Source organism: Lepisosteus oculatus, chromosome 3, assembly GCF_040954835.1.
Source record: "Lepisosteus oculatus isolate fLepOcu1 chromosome 3, fLepOcu1.hap2, whole genome shotgun sequence".
Classification (NCBI taxonomy): Eukaryota; Metazoa; Chordata; class Actinopteri; order Semionotiformes; family Lepisosteidae; genus Lepisosteus; species Lepisosteus oculatus.
Window position 1 is genome coordinate 42,797,940 of NC_090698.1, and position 23,849 is coordinate 42,821,788.

At 36.9% G+C, this 23,849-nt stretch overlaps 1 protein-coding gene, 1 long non-coding RNA gene and 1 other non-coding gene across 4 annotated transcripts; 2 read left to right on the plus strand and 1 right to left on the minus strand.

Moving 5' to 3' along the window:
* The first annotated feature begins 2,070 nt into the window (after nt 1-2,070).
* Nucleotides 2,071-13,404, plus strand: LOC107079600 (uncharacterized). Its single transcript, XR_001480548.2, has 3 exons — nt 2,071-2,160; nt 2,910-2,979; nt 13,329-13,404. It is a non-coding gene; the product is annotated as an uncharacterized lncRNA (long non-coding RNA).
* LOC138237915 (small nucleolar RNA SNORA47) lies at nt 2,709-2,836 on the plus strand. Its single transcript, XR_011189235.1, has one exon. It is a non-coding gene; the product is annotated as a small nucleolar RNA SNORA47 (small nucleolar RNA).
* aggf1 (angiogenic factor with G patch and FHA domains 1) lies at nt 5,897-22,095 on the minus strand. 2 transcript variants are annotated; one of them, XM_015365012.2, is made up of 16 exons: nt 22,024-22,095; nt 21,842-21,931; nt 20,596-20,792; nt 19,016-19,118; nt 18,521-18,699; nt 17,719-17,850; nt 17,117-17,302; nt 13,047-13,383; nt 11,981-12,092; nt 11,274-11,325; nt 10,889-10,990; nt 10,607-10,772; nt 9,589-9,662; nt 7,244-7,371; nt 6,866-6,965; nt 5,897-6,253 (listed from the first exon to the last, which is right to left on the minus strand). In XM_015365012.2, the coding sequence occupies exons 3-16, from the start codon at nt 20,776-20,778 to the stop codon at nt 6,047-6,049; spliced, it is 2,061 nt and encodes a 686-aa protein (XP_015220498.1). In that variant the 5' UTR covers nt 20,779-20,792; nt 21,842-21,931; nt 22,024-22,095; the 3' UTR covers nt 5,897-6,046. The 2 variants fall into 2 exon arrangements, with proteins under 2 accessions (XP_015220498.1, XP_015220504.1); XM_015365018.2 differs by lacking the exon at nt 13,047-13,383 and adding an exon at nt 14,670-14,739.
* Nucleotides 22,096-23,849: the final 1,754 nt, after the last annotated feature.

Sequence of the window (23,849 nt, forward strand, 5' to 3'; positions counted from 1 at the left end):
ATGCAGTTTGGGGGCTAATGTCTACACAATTATCAGTTGTTAATCCTATACCTATGGTACGTTTGTTTTAACAGATGTCTAAGTGCACCACGGTAATAGAGTTCAGTACTCACAGTGGCTGTCCCGTAATAAATTAATACTAGTCCGGGAGGTTAATTGATCAATTACATTGATTTTGATTATCTCTAACACCATCACTAATAATAATAATAATAATAATAATAATAATAATAATAATAATAATAATAATAATAATAATAATAATAATAATAAATCTTGTTAATTGTCCATCGGCTCCCGGTTGGTCGGAGAAACCAGTACTAAATTATTTTCCTAACTTCAAGGTTCTGCATGAAGTCTGTAAGACCTTGAGCCGCGCTATGATCCAAGTGAAATATGAAATCCCTGCTGGTGACCGCGGTTTTTGCTGACTTCGTGCCTTAAGTTTCAGGACTCTTATGCTAAAAGTAACAGAGAATTTCCAATTTTGCCACGTTTAAAAAACGGAATTTAGAATATTTAATTGGGCTGCAATATACGGTATACTGTATATTCTGCACACAGCTGAGAACATTTTTTGAGAAAACTGGTTAGACATGGGTTAGACTATCTGAGCCCTTTTAAGTCAGAAGGATTTGAGATGTGCTTTGTAAATAGCGATAAAAGGAACATCAGTTCCACATTCTAAATGGGCAACAGCTCTGTGCGTCAGTCCCTAATCTTCATGACCTTTCTTCTACTAAGTGAAATGTCTACAGACTGTTTACCTTGCTGTAAACTTCAGTAACATCTCAGTGTTACATTTAAATCCGGTCCTGTCCCATAAGAACAGTTCTGAACAAAAGGAGGACATTGGACCCACGTAGCCAGTTTGGTAGTCTAGAGCTCAGGGTCTCGACTTTAACAACAATCCGGTGTAACTTGTTCCATTCTCCCACAACTTCCCTTTTTAGGCAGTGCCTTTTGTTCTTGGTTTCAAGTGCACCTCCACACGGGGGAATTACATTACGTTTCGAAATATAAGGCAGGTGGATCCCAATTTCCTTTATTTTCTGTTACATCAGTGAATTCAGTTACAAATTTTACCTTTAAACTTCTCAAAGCCCTCAAGGAACACGAATTGTGTATCTCTTATTATTCCATATGTACTAAGCAGGACTTTATGCTCTGCTGAGACATTTTGTAGAACCTTCTCATGGGTACAAGTGTCTCCTTTTTAGCTGCCTACTCCACAACTCTGAGACCCTCTTCCTGCCGCTCTGAGAAATGTACGCTATTTAACAGTCCTCAAATCTAGACTAAAGGTATAACTATTCAGTTATGATTTTAATTAGTCTTATCTTTTTCCCTGTTTTTTTGTCTGTCTTTATTTTTGTTTAATGTTATTGCTACTTTGATTTTATTTTTTCTCTTTTTGTCTGTTTTTCTTTTTACATGGGCACTGAAATAAATCATTGTATCATTGTGCTTTGGGCTTCATTTCTATTAATTCACATTTTATCCCGAAAATATGTATTGAAATGCTAAGTACAGTACTAATAATTCAGACAGCTGAAGGATCCATCAATTAAAAGAGCGTATGCAGTTACAGAGTAAGATATTTTACGTCAGGCTGTCTTTACTACTATTTGCACTGCATGTTCTTGTGGAAAATGGCCTTATCAATTTAATGCACAAAATATAAATAACTTTACCATCCAGGTGGATGCTGCACACTGGTGGTGGTGGAGGTGAGTCCAGATTACCTGTAAAGCGCTTTGAGTGGAGTGTCCAGAAAAGCGCTATTGAAGTGTAAACAATTATTATTAATTATTATTAGATTTGTCTGTATTTCCAATTCCTAAAATCGAATACACATGAAAGGTTGAACATTTCATGTCTCCTGTGCCTCAGAAGGCTAACAGTATCATTTTAGAACTATGCTTTTGAAGCTTTGGGCATTGAGTCTCTGCTTTTTGCTTCTTTCATCTGAGGCGACCTATAGTTAGCTACGTAAAAATATAAAAGGATCCCCCAGGTGGCGCACGTACGCCCGACTTGCGTCACACGCCTCACAAGAATAAAAGAACAGACATGCGCCATGTTGCGACGTTTGCACACGTGTCTTCCATAAGGAGAGACTGCAAAGAATCCGTATGTTATTTGACATGTAAGATTTCTGTAAGTAGTCTTCACTTTTAATTTATTAACTTCAGTTTTTAAATTATAAACTAACGAAGTAAACGGGTTTGTGCTGCTAATTGGCGATGTTAAAACTACAAGTCTAATTAAGTTCAATAAAAACCGTAGGAATGGACACGGCCTAAATATACAATTTATAGCTTTAACCTATATTGAGGTAAAACATCTTATTGAACTTGCAAAGTATACGGGGATTGCTTGCAGGAAACCTCACTTATGTGTATTTGTTTTTTTCCATTAAGGTGTAAACAGAAATTCTTGCCATATTGTACGTTTTTTGGGTGCCTTTACTTTATCTGTGCTCCAACATTAAAAAGCGTAAGCCATATTATTAAAGATCAATAATACTATTAAATTATTCCTTCGAGTGAAATGGTTAGTGAACTCTGGTTTCCGGTGAACAGTTGGTTTCACTCGAGCCTCTTCTGGAAGAAGTCAATTCTCAGATTGCGGCTAACACGTGTTTGCCGTCACTGATTACAAAATGCAGTCCGATTTTATATATCCCATATATATAAAGAAAATGCCGGAGGATTGAGAAGGTTGAGCAGCAGCTGTGCGGCTTTAACTGGTTACAACCTCCAAAACTAATGATTCAGATGCAGCCTCCTGTTTTGTGATAATACCATGCACAGAGCGTTGCTGCGTCTGCTTACACGTTACTAAAATTTTATTTTTATTTCTAAGCCCGCTTGCAAACTGAATTAATGCCGTGATTTGTTTTACAGATTTGTAAAGTGGGTCCGTGGAATCCATTATCGTCCATGAAGTTTCTGTTTAAAACGATTACAGTATTGGGTAAGTTCAGCAGCTTCTTCAGCTGTCCATTAAAGAACCTCTTGCACTTAAGTGCGTTTATCGAGTTGTGCAGTTGCAGATCAACAGCATTTCACTTATTAAATTAAATTCAACCCTACTCACCATATTATTGAGGGTTTTGAAATACCATATTCGTAAATATAAAAGAAGACATTGAACGCGTTTCACGGGAGCCTCTTTAGACGTAAAACGTTATTGTGACAAACTATTAAATATACTAGTTATAAAGATGCGGTAATATATTGTATGTATTATTTTGGGAGGATGTTATGTTTTTACAAAACTAACGTTATTTACACTCATAGCTTATATATGAAAGCAACAGGTGACAGCAGAGGACGGAGAAGGCAGTGGCAATTGGTTACAACTTCCCAGGACTGAAGACAATTCAGATGAAATAACTCAAAAAAAGTTTTGTTTTTATTTTACAGAGTTCTTCACTGGGTTCTTGAAATTTTTCCTAAAAATGAACAATTAATATTAGGTTAAGCACAGTGACTTTCATGAGTAACCCAGAATTACCCCCTTTCTATCACACTGTGTAGTTAATATTCTCAAAATCCCTCAAGGGATAAAAATATTTTCCTTAAAATGAAGAAATTGCTATACTGCAAAACTAATCTCACCACAAATGAAAGGCTTATGAATTTACAATTTTAAAGCTGAAAACTAATTTCTGAAAATGTTTGATATTACCTGCAATAGCCTGATTTACTGGGAATACTGGATTAAAGGAGGTAGCATAGGCCATTTTTCCACAATTATACTTTTTGTACTGAAGAAACTGGAAGATACTTTGAGACCACAGAACCAGTTATGAATAGTATTAGCAGCCTTTATGTCTCAATTAAATCAAAGCTTGCCAGCCCGTTTGTGAACAAGAATATAATGATGGTAGATTTTTGCCAGAAGATATAGGATGTACACAAACAATAAATACACCATCTTATAGAAAGTTACTATCAGATACTGGATTTAGTTTTGGTACTGCAGGTGCATTGAAGTTTGGGCTTAATCTAGACCAGTGGTTCTCAAACTGTGGTACGTGTACCAGGAGTGGTACACGGAGCACCGCCAGCTGGTACGCCATATGACCCTGCAACTTTGTGTGCACTGAAAAATTGGGATGGGTTTTCATATTTATTTTAAGACGCGTCGAATACGCAGCCTACATACTACGATGCAGCGCGCGCTGATACGTGAGTGGACACAGAGCTACAATGTAATTCTATACCACTCTATAGGAATGCGTGCTACGGATGCAAGTGACCAATTGTATTAAAAAAAAAACTTATCTCCAGCAAATAGGGAGGTAGGAGAATGTGCGTGATTTTAGAACAATGCCAATGTTGTAAACACAGGAATGCAAAGAAATGCGTATTGCAGAAAAATATTTAAGAACTGTTCTAGTGTCAATGTGTTTCGCTCCCATGCGCATGAAATAAAAAGTTCTTTTAACTTCTGAGACAGACTCCTAAAACAGAAACGGGGAAAAATGGAAGCTTGCGGATTGCTAAAGCAGGTAAGTCCCACACTATTTTTGAAGAACCTTATTTACCGTTGGCAAAAGAGCTGACACGTAGTATGTGTGAGGAAAAAAAGCTGCTAAACAGCTCGACCTGCTGCCCCCTCTGAAAGACAGACACTCATAGAATTATTGAAATGGCGGATTATATTAAAAGTACGCTAATAGAGCACGTTAAAATAAGCAGATGTTTTTCACTGCAATTTGATGTGTCTGTAAGTCGGTTTGGGCAATTTGCTCGTTTACGTTAAGATACGAGTTTGAGGCTATGTCCCATGAGGACTTTCTGTTCTGTAAACCGCTATCAACAGGAACTACAGGAGAGCACATATTTCAGCTTCTGAATGAATTTATCGAAGAGAATGGAATTGACTGGATAAAATGCGTCGGCGTTTGTACTGACGGTGCTAGAGCGATGACAAGCCGACACAGCGGTGTAGTTGCAGTAATTGAGAGAGGTTGCTCCAGATATGAAGTGCAACATCCACTGGGAGACCTTTGCCGTCAAGAAAATGCCTGATGATTTAAAATCTGTTAGACTCTGTTGTGAATTGTATCAAGGCTCAAAAAATGACTTCACATCTACTTTGGTCAATGAAACAGGCTCAACCCTCTCACTGAAATGGGGCTTTTTATTATTTTTATTTGTTGTTGTTCCTGTTTTTTTCTGTAAAGTGCTTTGAGAAGCCACCCTTAAAGGCGCTATATCAAATAAAGTTTATTTAATATTTATTATGTGAGTGTGTGCACACACGTGTGCTCATGTTGGTCATTGAGAATTTCTGGGGTTCCTATGAGAAGATGACTTGTAGGTGGTACTTGGATGCTTTGGCTTGATCAGGGGTAGTACTTGGTCGAAAAAGTTTGAGAACCACTGCTCTAGACCATTAAGGCTGATGTGGTGAACATACATTGTTCTTCATAAATTAATTAAAAAGTAAGTCAGACACCTTGTCATAACAAAGTACCCATTTTCCTCAAGTTAAAATGGTTGTCCAAAAACCCAGTCTTAAAATCTTGTCATTTTGCAAATATCAATATAACTCACTCTACAACCAGTCAATAATGACTGGGCAACAAATGCTATTATATAGTTACAAAAAATCAAATTAAAAGGTAGACTTATTAACCACCACCCTAAAGAGTGTACTACAGAAGAGATCATTTAGAAAATAGCCATACTGTAAACCAAGATTACATTTTTTCTAATATGGTTTGTTAAAATCTTAAGTTTATGAATACATTTATAAAGACCTCTTACATCTCAAATTCCTTCAGCCTGTAAAATGGCCTATAACAAAATCTTTCTTCCTGGAGCAGCACTGTTTGAGGATTCTAATGAGAATATTCACACATTAGAGAAAAGCAGGATTTTGTCCATTTACAGTTTAATAACATCAAATATTAGGCTGAAAACACGCACAGTGGATGCCTCATTTAGTCTGTTTTTAATTAAAAGGTACAGGCATGCAGTTAATTTGTTCAGAACAAAAAAAAAAACGTCATCTGCTGGTGGGTGATCTATTCAGCTTCCCCTTTTAGCCAAGACTTGGCACTGGGATTTACTTTGTTTTTGGAAGTTTTGCTGGATTGGCAGCTGTCTGAAAATCTCTCTCTGGCTTTATCCCAGTTCTTCTGGTTTTTGGATTTATGCAGTGCAACATCTTCAACAGATAACGAAGCTTTGATACCCAGTCCAGCTTGTGACTTTCGGATTTGTAGCTGGATCTATGGAATGAGAAATGAAGCAATTGTAGTTGAATTTCACTCAGTAGAAATTTAGAACATATTAAAGACTAAAGTACAGGAATCAACTCCTTGAGGCTTTTGAAGAGCATATGAATACAGCAATCACCATTTTGTGGTGTGAATGGGGTATGGATACATTTTTTACATCCCCTCAGAAATGTTTTTAGATTGTAGCTTTTGTTTCATTTGTATAAAAAATATCAAGATATACCTGGGTTTAATGATAAACCAACTACAGTTCAGAGTTCACCAAGGATGTGAATATATATGGACGCTACTCTTATGTACATAAACATTTTTACATCATTGGGTTAACTTTTATGAAAAGTACCTCATACATTTACTATATTTGATTTTTGTTCCCGTTTAGCAGTTTTGCTCACTGCTACAAAATTCCCATTTTCTTTCTATTAAAGAAAAATATTCCAGTAACAACACACTACTCTGTTTTGGCTGACCAGTCAACGTCACTAGGTAAGCGTATTTGGTGAAGTGCTACTTTACAGTAGACCTGAAGCCTTAGAAAAGCCGATTGTGACAGATTCTTTAGCAGGTGACTGCTTCTGCTTAATCCTTTTAGGAAAGACTTACCGGATCTTTTCTCCCGGATCCATCTTTGCCCAGTCCCTCTCCTTTCTTCCAACCCATCTTTTCAAGCATCTTCCGTCCTTTGTTACCATCACTGATTTCCCTACAAGAGGATTGAAAGGCTGAGTCACTTACAAATTTCAAAATGAATGTTTACCTTGTAACTGACAGGATTAATATAATAGCGGCTGTCCAGATCACTACCGGTAGATCCTGCAGTCATCATAAGATAGTCACTCAAGTTTAACCCTTCAAAAAAAATCATCAAAAGACCTGAAGGAATAATCATTCCTAATCAGTTCCTGGCAGTCTGTGAAAAGCTTCATGGACTATCTTAAATAATTTTTGTACCTCACTCCATTTTACATTTTCACCACTTACACATGCACTGAAGCTGGAGCGTCGTCTCTTTGAAAAGCCCCTTCACTACCAACAGTCTGACGACGCTTCTCTGCACGGTCCTTGTATTTGGAGTTCTTCAAGGCTTTGGTTCCCTCATATTCGCTGTTCTTTAAATTGATGATTACAAGATATTACACAAAATCTGTTCTGTTGCATTATGTAAAAAACAAATTATGAGATGAAAACTATGACAGCTTCCATGTATCAGTACGTTCATGGTGTTATCATTAAGGAATGCATTATGAACAGTAGCAGACATCGCCCATTCTGTAAGCCAAGCACAACATCTGCCAGAACCATGGAATTATATTTAATAAAGAAACTTCAAGAATTATATGAGAAATGTATTGCAAAAGATGGTGACTAAGTTGAAAAATAATGTGGTGTAGTAATGTTACCCCTTAACACGACTTGGGGTCTATAAGTGGGAGACTGTTTGGTTCAAAATGAGTACTGGCATTTTTGTAACCATTACCACGCTCACAAGCAAAATTAATACCCTGTAAAAGAAACCATTCACAATTTTCTTGGTTAGTTTTCTTATTGTCCTGATGTTGAGAATCAAAACATGTTATAAAAATAAACTATTACACTACACCTGAAACTTAAACTACACCATTAGTTTTACGTAAACTTGATATTGTTACTATAAATGTCAGAATCTACATCCACAATTTAGAATTGTATTATTTCACACTTGTTTTATAATTGACACTGAGCCCTTTTAATTGCTATCTCACTGTGACTAAAGGTAGAAGAACATCCCCATTTTAAAGCATAACTAACAACCTTATGTATTTCCAGGTATTAATCCTTAAAAACAAAGTGCCTGTGATGTGTAGTGAGAAGTGACTCTGTGAAGAAGCCACCATCTTGGCTCAAAACTCAGGCCCAATAGTGCTGCCTTGAGCCAAGATGGCCACCGGATCACTGAAAGATGGTCCCGCTGAGTTCTTAGCACTTGGAGTAAGTGAAATTCCTAGAGAGGGAGAGGAGCTACAATCACAGGCTCTTTGGAATTCACCAGTCCTTTGAGGACAAGTTGGTAGGCTAATAAGACCAGCCAGTAAGAAGCAGATTCTGTCTGCACCTATGCTACAGCCAGAAAGGAGCAAGAGAAGGCTTTATGGATAGGGGTTCTAGAGTTAGATCCAGCAGCTTTGCAGGCCTGTTGGATTTCAAAAACTATGAAAATCTGAAGATATAGCAAAAGCTATATTAGCTATTTACAGGAATCACAGGCTCCTGAGAGGCAAGTTTTGAGGTAGTTCATTGGGCAGGCCCAATTAGTAAGTGTGCTGCTAAGAAACAGGGCTGGCAGGAGGCTTAAAACCCGGAGGAGTGTGATATTGTTAGACAAGGTTTTAGTGTATCTTCAGTCATTTTATTTCCTATAGCACCATTCACAACCCTTTGCCACAGAGCACTTTACAGCTTTTTATAGCAGTTAACAAAATAAGCCATGTGGGTTCAGAGGAGAGGAAAAACTCCCAGTGGGAGAAAAAAGTCCCCCACCCCCCAGGCAGTTGGTCTATATTCTTGTCATCAAGGAAAGGGTAGGAATCTAGACCGCACAAATTGGGTCCTGATTACACCCCGTGCATTAAGAGCCACAGATGGGCCATCTCAAAGAGAGAAGGGAAACAGAAACCGCAAACCTGCCTCTGTGTCAGAGATGCCAAGGTTTTAAACAAGCGTTCCTGGCCAAAAAGAATCAGCGGGGAGAGTTAGGAGAAGTAAACATGGAAAAAAGTAAAATGAGAGAGATGCAAGAGGAAGAGTCAAGGCTGGCTTCGATGGAATCAGAATGTATGTGAATGTTCCTATGGCAAGTGGAGAGTTCATGATCTAAGAATGAATGTGATGAGTTAGTGGCAGGAACAGTACATGAGAGAAGAGACTGGGGAAGACCTGAGGGTGCATGGATTCCACTCAAGTCTTCCCCAAAAAGAGAACAACAGTCTTAAGAAAGCTAAGATCCAGAATGGATCCTGGAAGGAATAACAGTTGTATGTCATCATCCATGAGCAGTACAAGTTAGGATGGTCAGAATGTTAAGGGCTGTCTGTCACAATGGCATGAATTCATTTTTGGAAAACTGAGGTGTGGTGATCACTACAAGTCTTAATTCACCACAGACAGAATTATAAAGCTAATATTTTCCATTTCTAAAAGCTGGTGTTTTGGTTAGGCTAAAAATCAAATTAACAAATCATTTGGATCATCAGAAGCCCTTGTGTTCCAAAGAATATTTTTTTTGTATTAATGTATGCATGAAGAGCATCAGATAACATTTCGATTAAGCTCTCATAAAAGCAACGTACTTTTAATCCATACTTGACTTTCATCTGCTTCAGCTCTTTCTGTCGTAGGATTTCCTTATCTTCTTTGGTTAGTACTAGTCCAATAAATAAAACACTGAGTTAGACAGGAACTTTAAAATTAACATGATTTAGGGAGGGAACTGTTTTGAGGAAAGCTGATAAGACAAACAGTAACAGTACTGAAGCAGTCATCAAACCAATTCAAAAATACATGGGCACCCAGGGAAAATATGCAAAGTGCAATGTGACTGGTTTACATTTAATAATAAAGGGAAGCAACAATTCTCATTGAGTTTTAGAACAAAGAAAATGAACATTTCTAGTTCATTTTCACTAGGGGAAAACCAGCAATTTATTGTTTTTCCACCTGATCTGCTGTGTATATAGATTTCTGCAATGCATCACCCTTTGCTTCAGTGGCAGATGAAATGAGTCACGTCCTGTATGTAAAGCACTTTGGGATCCTTTGGGATGCAAAGTGCTGTATACATGTAATTATAATTTGTAAACTCCTTGATTAAACTTAGCTTATTAACAAAATGCAGTAGACAATTATATGGATATTGAAATTTTGGTGTTTCTGTTTTTGATTATTTCAGTGTTGTCTCGTGTAACACTCATGTAACAGCATAATCATTCTGCTAGTAACAAGCCACGTCCACTGTTGGCTTAACGGGCAGCTAAGACTTTTCACACTAAGCCAATGCTACTTGAACTGTTTTACTCTATTAGTAGAAAGTACCCACCATGTTTTTTTTACATAATTCTTTAAACAAGTGGCCAATTATTTTTTTCTGTGAGCTCTTCAATTTCAATAATATGTCCTGGGTAACATTAAAAACACTCTCCATTAACAGTGTGTGTGTGTCATTTTCTGTATTTCTTGCTGTAATTTTCTGTTGGGTCAATATGAATCAAATCAGACTGGAAGATTTCTCTCCAGTGGGAGAAAGAGCAAGTTGCATTTCAAAATGGGTTTGAAAGGAAACTACGAGAGAGTCTGCCCACCAACACTCACCGCTTGCCTCTTCCTTCTTGTTGCGGCTCACGTGAGCTATGACCTGCCCTGGCTCACATCCATCACACGTCTCGTTCCCAGTGTGAATGTGAAAAGATAAAACTGTGTCCCCCATCTTTATTTCATCCCCGTGTGTCAAAGTGAAGGGCTCGCATTTAGATTTAGGCTAGAAGCAAAGCAGAGTTTAAGTTCATGTTCTATTTTTTGTTTAAAAAAAAAAACTTTGCCTCTACCACACGTATATTGAAAACAGAATTAATGTGACATTTCATGAACTCCTACCTGCAAAATTCTGTTCCCATTTATGACTGTCCCATTTTGACTTCCCTGGTCCACCAGTACATAGCTTTGCAAGTCAAGGTCAAAGTATACTTCTGCATGAAACTAAAGCAACAAGTCATAAGAATAGTCATCATTACAGGATTATAACTAATCCACAGACTGATTGTTAATTTTACATAATTCTCTTTCACTACTTTTATCAGGAGTAATGTTTTATTGCCACAGATGGTCAAATCATAGTTCCAAAAACGAATCTACCAATCATCTGCTTACACATGGTACATCTGTTCAACATAAAATGTACAAATTGTATATCACAGCATTGAAAATCAGGGAATAAAAACTAACTGCAACATTTCAAGCTCACAATGAATTTGAATCTTACCTTACTAACACCCATTTCAGGTATTCTTATAGTATGTTCCATCTCTTTCTCTCTGTAAACACAAACTGCGTTAAAGAAAATTGAAGCAAATTTGACTTAACTGCTATATATTAGTTCATACTCAAGTAAAACTCAAATACAAAATGAAGTCTACAAGCCTAGTTTGGTTTATTTCTAGTCCTGTTTGGCCTTATTTTGCCATATGTACCTTGCTGTACTGAAACTAGAATGAAAACTGTTTCATTAGGTTACATGGTGCAATTTGTGAAACAGTTAATTGACTCATGGTAGCCATGATTTTCTATGTAGTATCATATCTTAAGATTGCAAAGGAACAGGTAAAGGAGTATTCCGCACTGAAAGTGAAAGATAACAGCCAAAACGTCATGTCCTTTTTACTGTCGTGCCAAAAAGCTGTCTTATTTTCCTTTCAGTATGGAATAAACCTTTACCTGGTCCTTTGCAGCCTATGCATGCTGACTGGGCTGCCTACCTGAACTTCTCTCACGTTTGACAGGACTCCTGCCCTAATCTATGTATAACACATTTCACTGCAATGAGCCAAACAGTTTAAGAGAAGTCATTGACTGTATGTCTTCTGACGAATTGTGATCACTTGGCTTGTTCTTCAAACTTTATATGCAAAGGATTGGACTGTTTTCACTTGGTAGAAAATACTATGGCTTCCACACAACAGTAGACATTACCTCCCGATGGTGGCTGGTTTATCTGCAGTAATGATAAATAAAGTCCCAGTCTGGAGCACTGGTGAGCGGACGACAGTCACTCTCACACACGGTGGCCATGCTTCTTCGCAGGCTTAAAAAAAAAGAATAAAAAGCTACAATAATAAAATGGTAATATTTTTACAATCTAAGCAAGAATTCCAGGGCTGTTAAGTATAAATGTCCAACTTTACCAAAATAAAACTAAAGGATTTAATGTTATATCCCACTTATGTAACTAATTTGTAATTGCAGGCTTCCGTTCAACCCAGACCAGCACTGTACTTTTGTCATGGCCAAGACAAATATATACACATCCTTCCAGAGATGTACTGTCATTTAAGGCCTATCCTCTTTTTTTGCATGAAATCCATAATGTTAACTGTAGCAGTTATAAAATAGGGAAAGTACATCGTAATGACTGTGATCTGTCCAGCAGATGCTCAGCAAGCTGTAATTGCTCTTATTGGGAGACAAGCAAATGTTCATCCAGATTAGTATAACCCCACCCCTTCCCACAGAAAGCTAACAAAATCTGGACGACGTCACATCTGGACTCCCAGAATAAAGCTGTTAACTATTGATTGACTTAAATGTCTTAGACCCAGCTGATTCCAAGGCTATTCCAATTTTTTTTAATTTTACATTTTTAAAGACATTCAATAATTTAGAAATACCAAAATGTTACCATCTTGAAAACCAAATTTTCAGCGACATACTCATTTGTTCATATAAAGCTTTTTGAACATCCCTTTTGTTTAAAGTTGGAGGAGAAATTCTAATCTCAATAGTTAGAAAACTGTTTCTATTTGTAATTACCAACTTTCTATTTTAAGGCAATATTAATATATCTAACATTAAAAATGACTCAGCTGCACAGTTGGGATTGTATACACTTCACCTTTCAGCTGCAAGAATGGCAAACTTGCAAATATTACTATGAAAATTGCAGCTGTATTTCACAGCAGCAGATTAAAACCGAGTTGTGTTCCCAAGGGAGTTAAAACGTTGGGTGTCTGACAATTCTAAAAGTTAGGCCTCTTCTCACCTTCCGGGTCATCCTCCTGGTCACTAAAGTCACTGGCCGTTAGTTCTTCAGAAGAATTCTCCTCCCTTTCAGACTCGGTGATTTCTCCCTCTTCCAGCTCACTCTCTGCTTCAGTCTCCACATCATCACTTTGACTCCCCTGCGTAATCTGATTTGAATCCTCCGTCATTTCAACATCTTTATTCCCTAAGACACTAGAGATGTGGCTCTCAGGACTCTCATCTCTCACTCTAGAAGGCAATCCCATCTTCTTTCGTTTTTGTTCCAATCTCTTTCCTTCAGCCAGTTCCTCCTGAGAAACTCCTCCTGGTGCCTTCCAGTCTTCAGTTCTGAGCTCCTAATACAGGACTTTGCACAGGTTAGTCCAAAAGATGTTTTCCACTCTCCTTTTTCTTTTTATATAAGATCACTGCTTGTGTGTCTGGTCTCTTGTGTGTATTTTGTGAATAGTATGAAAAGGCTCTATTGGATCTACAAAACGGTAATTGTCGAACGTGTATTTCTCAAATAATTTTGATCATCACTGTTTCACGGTGTCTCAGGTTTTCAATTAAATGAAATTACTGTTGCTGTAGTAGTAAAAGTGTTCTATAGTAATCAAGGGGTTGTTTCTAGACTAAAAATTAAAACATAAAATAAAAAGTCCTACATTTCCTTACCAGTAATTTGGATGACAACCTTGTACAATGTCCTTCACACTATATCTATATCTTGTTCCACACACTTTCCTTACTAATAAGGTGCTCTGCATGAATAAATGTTAGCTTCACAATTAATACCAAAGTGATGGACTATACATTTCATATCTGTACAGACTTTAATTCATTGAGTATTGCCACAATCGGTAATCTACACTACCAAGTGCAACCAAAACCAAACAATAAACATGCTCACAAAAGACTGACCACTTTCTGTTGTCTACAGATAAGACTCCAGGTCAGAAACAAAGCAATCTTGCCCAATGCCCGGAGTTACCAGTTTAAAGCCTTGTTAGCTCTTAAGTGTACTGAGAACTACAGTGCACCCTCCAAGATCACAAGAACAGCTCTTTTGAGAGCAGACTTTTCCAATCAAAAAATAAAAGGCAGGTCTCTATCTCAGCAGGAAGAGTCCTTGTTACATGATACATTATAATGCTGCAGTCATAAATCTATGCCTATTCGAAAGAATGCTACTTCCTGCTTTAATGCTGCATCTGTCACACAACTCATTTACAAAAACCTCTTTGTTATATGTAGGCTCTTATCTTTTAGTATACTAGTCTCACAGGACAATAGTCAAATCCTAATCAGCTGTAAACCACAAAGTCACAATTATTCCTCAATGTTTGTAACACATCTGCTGCCAAAGCCATGGCAACTATTTCCCCTACTAAAGGTCAACAACATACTGTTTGCATTACACCAAAATCAGTGATAATGTATACAATCCCAGTGTGACTAACTGCCCATGAGCTCTAGAAATTAAACAATGGAACTCCTAATCCGTCTTCTTTTGAAGAGATCTTATTTTTCAGCACAAAACAATACTGGGTTTTGGTATTTGGTACGGCCACATTTACTGCCATCAGTTTAACATGAAGATTTTCTACTGAAGTGGCAAATGGTAATACAACAGGTGTACCTTGACTTGCAGCCATTCTCCCAAAAGAGGAAATCTTCATGTTAGCCAATGATTTAGTGAGGACTTCTACCTAGAGGTAGGAGGAATAGCAAGTAATAAAATACATTGGAGAGACAAGGACAGGCTCCTTTATTCAGCACAAAACCATTACTTAAAATATTAAGGGACAGCACAGCTGTGGAGATAGACTACAACTAGCAGCGACTAGCTGAAAGAGATGTGAATATAAAATTGAGGAATGAAATTCATGTTTCCTTGCATTGTAGCATTAATCCTCCATTTGTAACAGGCATTAGAACACAAAAAACACTGCAAATCAGATTTACCCATATTAGTAGTTTTTTAGTTTAGTTGATAAGGGAATCCAAAATTTTACCAAAGCCCATTTCTTAAAAGATGACCAAAGTTTAGGCCTAATCAACCCAGCTGTTCAAGACACCCACAATTCTTTGTGTGAAGAAGTGCTTCCAACTGTTCATTAAGTTTCCAACTGTGACCTCATGTCCTTGTGCTACTGAGTGTGAAACAATCCCCATGTTATACTACCTATACCCTGTAGGACTTTGTATATAACATCAAACAATTTCCAACTATGTAGACTGAAGATATTTAGCTCCCTCAACCTGTCTGTATACAACAGTCCCCATGTAAAGGCTTTAAGGAAGTAAAGGTTGAAAACAAAAGCTGTACTCTGAAACGCACAGCATATAAATGTTATGGTAAAAATTTAAATGGACTATTATGTTCAGCTGTGGACTCTTATTCAGGTGTGTGGATGTACTCACTATATGTTCCTATTATGTTATAAGCTTTTAAGACATCCATCATTTTTTAACTGCTTCATCCAATTCAGGGTTGCAGGGGAGTCGGAACTTATCTCAGCAAGCAATAGGAACAGCAAGGCAGCAAGGCAGGGTACACCCTGTATGGGACACCTGTCCATCGCAGGGCAGACACAGACACACTCACACACACTCACACCAGGGCCAATATTCCCAGAAGCCAATTAACCTAGAAAACAACAGCATCTAAAGGAAACTCAAAGTAGGAGAGAACACACAAACTCCATGCAGATAATACCCCAGGTCCAGAACTGAACCCAGTGCCTCATCAGTGCAAGGCAGAAATATTAACTACTGGGCCAACCAAACATAATCCTGTTACATTGTTAACTTAACTGTCATGGCAAATTGAAAAAAAAAAACATCTGTCGAAATCTGTAGTGCACTATAGAGTTTCACTTTTATGACTTTTTGGATAAAGAAAGTTAAACTCAAGGCACTAAAGTGAATATCAAGCTGATCACAAATCTGCAGAACTTATAACAAAAGATTTTTACAAAAAGCACTGGACTTGACATTATCAATAGTGGTTGGCATCTGACAGGGAAATTTAAGTAAATGGTGACAATACATTAATATCTACTTGTTCAATCTGGAATACTTGTTAGGTACTGCACACAACAGAAATTAAGAGTTCTTATGCGCTATACTGCTCCAGCAAAGGGAGGTCCTGACAGCTCCTGCACAATGATCAAATAGACATTTTTTTTCTTCCTCTTGTCATTTCTCAACATCCCACATATTAAGAAAACTGAAAAAGAAGATTATTGGGTCTGTCTTCCATTCTTGCCCGTTTCAAAATCATTAACCGTTACATTGCAGATGTGCGTCTTGAGACATAATGGAAGCACAGCCTTTATCGAAACATCGGGATAATAAGTAGCAACTCACTGTTTTTAATTTTAATGAACTAAATCAGATACTAACAATAACTGTACTACCAGTAAACATTTTGTTTATTTTTAAGTCAAACATTTACAAACTTTACAAAAAGGGGGAGGCCATTCTTCCGTTCTTGTGCACTTTTCTAAAACAATACCTCAATTCCACAAACATGAGGTTACACACGCAGTATGACCATTACCCTAGAAGATGCACCTGATCAGGAATTTACTCTTCAAAACGTTTTCTTGAAAACTGAGACACTCCTGTGAAACAGTGATGCCCACAAACCCCATTCGTCTGATTAATAAAGCAGACAAATTCAGACATCATAAAGTCACTCAGTTATGCACTGGGCTATGCATACCGTAATGTACATTCAGCTAACTGACAAGAAGAGCAGTTTTTGAGAGGTTTTGAGAGGTTGGTGTTATGTTGCCCTTAATGTAGATAACTATAAACCAGCTTCAAAATTGAGCTGTACAAATGTGTAATTACACATCAATATACGTAGCCATCTGTACTATATCACAATACTGAAATTTCCAAGTTATGATACATTTACAAATATAATTTGCACCTCAAAATTAATATATTATTCAAATAAACAGTATGTTCTGATATTGAGGCTCAAGATCCACATGCTTAAGGTTACGCAGCTAATTATCATAAAAAAAACTTCCAGTGTCATGTGTTTTTCGCACAGTACATATGGAATACTACCTTGACATCTTGGGCTGATGGTTTTTCTGTTCCTTTCCTTCGCTTCTTCCCTTTTTTGTCCTGGCTTGGCTCTGAATTCTGCTGATGTGCTTGCACCTCCACTCGAGAATGAAACTGATAGCGCCCGCTTTCAGCATCATAGTAATAATACATCCCTGTGTTAGCATCATAGTACAGCTGGCTTGTCTGTCAAAAAATAAACATTTTTTTCGCTGCAAAGTGTAATTTGATTATTTGGGAAATTATCATCTATTAAGATATCTACTTGTCTCACCCCTAAATTACAGTTTTTTTTTTATTAAAGCCATTTGGCTATCGTGCTATTGGGGCATATGAAACTACATCAGAACACAAATATATCCATTTATGTCTTTTCAAACTTTTTTCACATCTCAGTTCTTAAAATATTAATCACACTATATGAGACAATACATTTCAAAATCAAAGTTCAAGCTCATTTATGATTTAGCAATAGATTTAGGTGATATCTTGGCTGTAACAGCACAGATTATTATATTGAACCCCTATAAACATTAATAACATGCACAAATTCACAAACATTATGTAACTTTAGAAAACCTAAGCAAACATGAGACTTGTACCGAGTCATAGTAGAAACCCGTGTTGTGATCATAATACATCCCGGAGTTTTCATCAAACACAAATCCTGTCTGAGAGACTGCCTCTTCAGCTGTAGCTCTTAGGATGTCTGCTATGGAGGTGCTGTCTGATTCCTATTTGAAAATCACAGAACATAAAACATGGTTAATATTTTTCCACACAAAAAAAACATTATTTCACCTTACATTTTCAAGTAATATTTCTTAACACGAACTACTAAACTTCAATGAGCAATTCGAATTTAAAAAGGCACAGAGAGAAATAGGATGGCAGAAACATTGATTAAAATGTTAGAGGAATAGATTTGAAGCAACACTAAAATCAAAGATGAATGATCTGATATCCAGGGAGCAAGCATAGAACACTCCAAAGGCATAGAATTCTTTTTAGATCAAAGTGAATATTCAAAGACCCATTTCAAGTGAAAAGTAACAACTCAAACAAAACTGATGTAAAAGCATTTTCCATCAAAGTATTTCCAACAATGAAGCTGCATATCCAGCTTGAAGTCTCTTACCATATTTCTGTAACTCAGAAAAATGATTTGAGGCAACATGAGTGCTAAGGTTCTATCACCAATCACAAGGTCTCAACAAGATTTGCAAATCAGACTCAAAGATCAAAATTATGAATATGACCCTGTGTAAACAGAGAAGACCATCACTGCTCTTTAGTCCTTTTAACTGGTATGGGGATTGTTGCAAAGAGAGACTAAAAGTTAAAATTCCAAAAACATGAATTAAAAATAAGCACACTCTAAACCGCACTCCCAAAAATACATACTTGGATTGAAATACTGGTCTCCTTCTCTGGTTCACTGACATTTTCTTGGGAATGTTGAGCCGCAGGCTGAGTATCATGGTTCGGATGCAATTCAGCGACAAGGTCTTCTGGTGTCTCTGGATTTGATTCCTTTGCCTCATTCCCACTCTGATAATAGCTTCCATAGTAGTAGTGGTAGTCTATCAGATTAAAATGCAAACTTTCAATCAAAAGAATAACCTCATTTCCTTGGTAGCATTATTAGAAAATGCAGATTCTTTTAGCTATTTTATAATGGATTATTAAAAGCATAAAAAGACACTACTGAAATCCCCACAGAAAATCAGTTGCTAAAGCATTGCAGATTTATATGGAATACGATGGAGACAGATTTACAGTACGAACTAGCTACTTGGTCTTGACAAAGATCTAAAGATTTTAATTATACACATGTTTATAAATAGTGAGGAAAAACTGCTCCCATCATTTCAAAATTTTAGTATGAAACATATTTACCAGAGTCAGTCCAGGAATAGGCAGTTTCAGTCTGCGTTTCTGCGTCTTCTCTGTTTTTCTCCCTCTTTTTTCTATCATGAATTTCCTTGCTTAAATTATCAACCTAATGTAAATGAAATCAAATTAACATGAATGAACTTATATAACAAAAGAAAGATTCTTCTTGTTTTTTATTCATTTTTATTTACATATTTAATATGCAATTCCAATTTAACTTTACTTAAGGACCCTTCATCGACAAGTACAGCTCCATCATCCTTACAGAAAACATCCACCATGTCAAATGCTTATAATTGTAACTGAAAACTAACAAAACAAGTGTAATAATTGTCAGAAAATATACCTGTTTTATTCTGTATATGGAAATAAATAGGGCATAAAAAAATATCAACAGACCTCTGACACACCTGGGTAATTCAGTTTAAAAAAAAAACACCCCAATCTAATCTATCAAAAGCTTTCAGTATGTCAACACAAGAAAAACAAACCTAATCCGGAACCATTAATAAGATTTGTTAACCTTCTTAAAACTGTCACTGCACTACACCCTACTATAAATTCTGATTGTACAGTAACAAGTGAATCAAATGTCCTGCAAGACTCTAAAAGTTATTTTTGAGGAACACTTTTAAACAACTGTAAAGAAACCACAACAGTCAGTTCAACTACTATGCCTATGTCAACCTAAGCCTTATTTTCCATAACGAAAGAGCTCCCTTCCATTCCTCATCAAATTAAAAATTTAGAATAGCAATTTAAAAACGTTACACATGACTGAAGTCACTTCTGAAAAGAGAGTTTAATCAATTTGAAAAGCAGAACTTGACTGTTGAATTTGATTTATTTCATGTGCCCTTGGGTTCTGTTAAATGGACATTTAACCAAGATTACAAAAATTAGGCTTTACCTTAGGCAATCTGGTACATACATTAAGTTCAGTTCTTTCCAACTTTTAAATTAACATGGCATATTCAACATTTATTGAAAAGAACTCCATTATACACCCTAAACTAAATACTGAAATGCACTGCATATTGCTTCTATTCTCTTTAATCTCCTGATGTACAGTACAATAATTATAACACAAAAGGGTATTATTTACATACCTAAACTGTAATGTTTAGTTCAAAATCTTTGTTTCATGCAGTGCTCTGAAATTGCCAGTCTTTTTTTATTTTGAGCTTGGACTTATGTTACATATAAAATCATATTGTTGCACAGTCCAACTACAATAAAAAATCCAAGATGAACCATTGTGCATCCCACTATTTAAATAATTTTACCCTGGTACACAAACCTTACAGGCCAGGGTCCTTACAATCACAGAATGGATTCACACCAGAATTTAAAAACCACCTCAAAGACAACAGAGGAATATTTATAGTGCAATTTTAATGGGAAAAGCCATAAGTGCACAAAGGTGTATTTTCTTAAGAAGCAGCATTTTTTAGTGCATTGTCTTGTAAGAAAAAGCTCATATTATCATATATAACATAGTTCATACCAATTCTTACTTTCCTAAGATATACCCTTAGCAATGACAATGAGCTCCATTTAAAACTCAAGACTGCATTTTATACCTGTTTCCGTAAATCATCGTTGTAACTTTCGGTGGTCTTATACAGCCGCTCGGTTTGATTAAGCTGCTTCTGTAACTTGCGCAGCTCAGTCTTGCAGCTCTTCAGCTCTTCCTCCAGAGTCTCCACTTTCTGCCGGAGTTCCGACAACTCAGTCTCAGAGCCTTGCTCCCCATTTGCTGCCATCTTAAACTTCACTTCTATGACACAGTACAACAATGAGACAAGATTTAAGAATGCAGCAACACAGTATTTCTCTGTGTGGTATCACTTGCCTTCTTCAGGGAAGAGTTCCAAAATAAATGTGTACTTAAAGACATTTAAAATACTAGATATGTTCTATTTAAATCATAACTTATTGAGGTTATTTAGTATTTAGCGATGGGGTGGCTCTGTGGCTAAGGATCTGTGCCTCTGGCTGGAAGGCTGCTGGTTCATATCACACCTCCGGCAGAGGAATCCTACTCTGTTGGGCCCCTGAGCAAGGCCCTTACCCCCAACTGCTCCAATGGCGCCGTATAAATGGCTGACCCTGCGCTCTGACCCCAAGCTTCTCTCCCTGTCTGTGTGTCTCATGGAGAACAAGTTGGGGTCAAGTGAAAAGACAAATTCCTAATACAAGAAATTGTAAATTGTATATGGCCAATGAAGTGATCTTAAACAGGAGTCTATTCATAAAGTTTAATTGATGCAATATGATTTATATCATAATTAAATAATTAATTTATATACAAGAACAATACGTTGCCAAAATCATTTAAAGATCAATAAGAAAATCATTAACAAAAATAACCTACAGACCCTTAAACAATAATTTTATAGACCACCTTTTTATCATTTCAAAGCAGTACGCAATAAGACAATCCACCAATAGATAGGCGTATATTAAAACAGTAACAGAATTCAAAGCATAACTACATTTTGATGAGAGGATGTATCTACGAATAATAAAAAGGACAGAACACCTGCTGGTGATAAACGGGGATACCTCAGCCACAGTGCCACACACTACATTTTTGCTTGTGAATTTAATCAGTGTTCTTTCAATACAATGTTAAGCCACCTGCAGGAAGCTGAACATTGGTCACTGTGACAAATACAACTGAACACAAACGATTTGTGGTTTACCGAACTAAGTGTTTATACTTCCACTGTATAGCGGAATATAACGCACTGAATATCTAACATTAATTAATGCATCACAGTTTGCAACAGTGATGAGATTTTTAAATAAAAATTTTAATCTTACCAATGTTTCGTTTGCTCAGAAAGCTACATGATTTCCGGAGCCAAGCAGCGATTGTCTGGTACCCTCTTAAAGTCCGCTAAGCCGATTAACCTGTAAAGTGAAAATAAACATTACATAACTACCTCGCATCTTTTGCTTTTTCAAAGTCATTTTTTTTTCTGTTTTATAATAAAGAAAGTTACTGTTTGAAAAGCTGCGTTGTTTACACTTCACCGCAACGAAGACCGCCATGTTTGTCAAGCGTAAGAACGTTACGAACTGCGTCACTTCCTCTTTTGTAATTGTAATTGGCAGCCAGTTAAGAATGACATTTCTTAAAACTTCTTAAAATAATTAACAGCAGTAGAACCAAGGTTCAGGGATGGAAATTTAAAAATTGAAATCAAAACTTAGCCAAAAAAAGATACAATGGTGGAAACTTAAAAAAATACAAAGCTTTAATGATAAATTGATTTCTTCATTGCCTTTGGGGTTTCCACGAGAAAAGTGCCTTTTAGAGCAAGGAAGGATTTTACCACAAGAGGGCAGCAAAGGTCTATGGTGTCTCCCATTCACACGGGAGAAATTAAAATGTTTATCTTTCAATAGGCGGTCACAAAAAGTCGTTATTATTTTTATAAAAATAATAAGCACCATAAAAGACACAATGCGAAAATTTAGTTTTACTTATGAGGTCTGAATATGTATTTCTGATGGTACACACCAGGTTACACGTGCTAGAGCCCTTCACTAATACAGGACAAGCTTGCTAGTTGAGTGTACCCTTTTTCTCATGTTTACGCGTGTATATAGGATAGTACTAAGAGATATAAATATGCAGAAAAAGATTCGGTTCAAGATATCTGTCACCGATTAGCATTCTTGTTCATACTTTTTTCACATTACATTGGCAGGACCACTAGCATAAAAGTACCAGCACAGAGGTTAATAGGATTAACGTTGGCAGGCAGTATCTGTTACTATATTGTCCATTCTGGATATGCACTCTGTGGATATCTGAAAGGAAAATGCCATAAAAATTCATACTTGTGTAGTCGCTAAGCTCTTTTTCTTCTGTTTAGAGCACAAAGTATCCTAAAATAGGACGTTCCAGTTCCCAGTTGTCATATTTAAGATTAGCATACAGGCAACTAATTCTTTTAAAAAACAATTTCAGCCAGCTGAAAAAGTCAACATATTTGTGGTAGGAAAAGATAAATACCACTTTTTAAATAATGCAATGGACCGGACCAAGATGTCTCCATTTGGAAGTCTGAACCCTTGATATTGTAACGCAACGGGGGCTCAGGCGGGCGCCCTTGCCGCATTATGTCGGCCCCCCCACCGTTGGGGGCTCGAACCCGGGACTCCCGCGTCTCTCTGCAGTGACCTAGCCTCTGGTACGCCGGCTCTTACACAGTACCTGTCGGCCGTAAGCGTGACAATATTTTAATAAAATGGAGCCATCATTACAATTGCAAGATTCAGATTTTAATAACTATCCATGTGCAATAATAAAACATAAGTTTACATATCCCTTTGGTCACACCTGAAGAAGGCTCTACGGAAAAAAGCTATTAGTTGTCCTTTTGTATGACAGACATTTTATGATGCAAAGGAACAAGTAATAGGTTTATTCCATGCTGAAAAAAAGAAGAAAGAGAACACAACGTTTCGGCCGTGGAGCCTTCTTCAGGTGGCTCCACGGCCGAAACGTTGTGTTCTCTTTCTTCTTTTTTTCAGCATGGAATAAACCTATTACTTGTTCCTTTGCAGCCTACACATGCTGACGCAGCTACCCACCAGACATTTTATGATGTTTTTTTTTCCCTAATGTGACATGACTGTAGAAATAAAGTTTTAGTTGCCCAATAATGATTCATGTTTTTTCAGGTAACATTGCTGAATGTTTGAAATTATTAATGACAATAATCGTTACATATAGCAACAGCAGAGCAATGACATACATACAGTAGTTGCTTTTGCCCCTGTTTATGACATGGGGTTCTTATTGCTGTGCAAGTTGAGT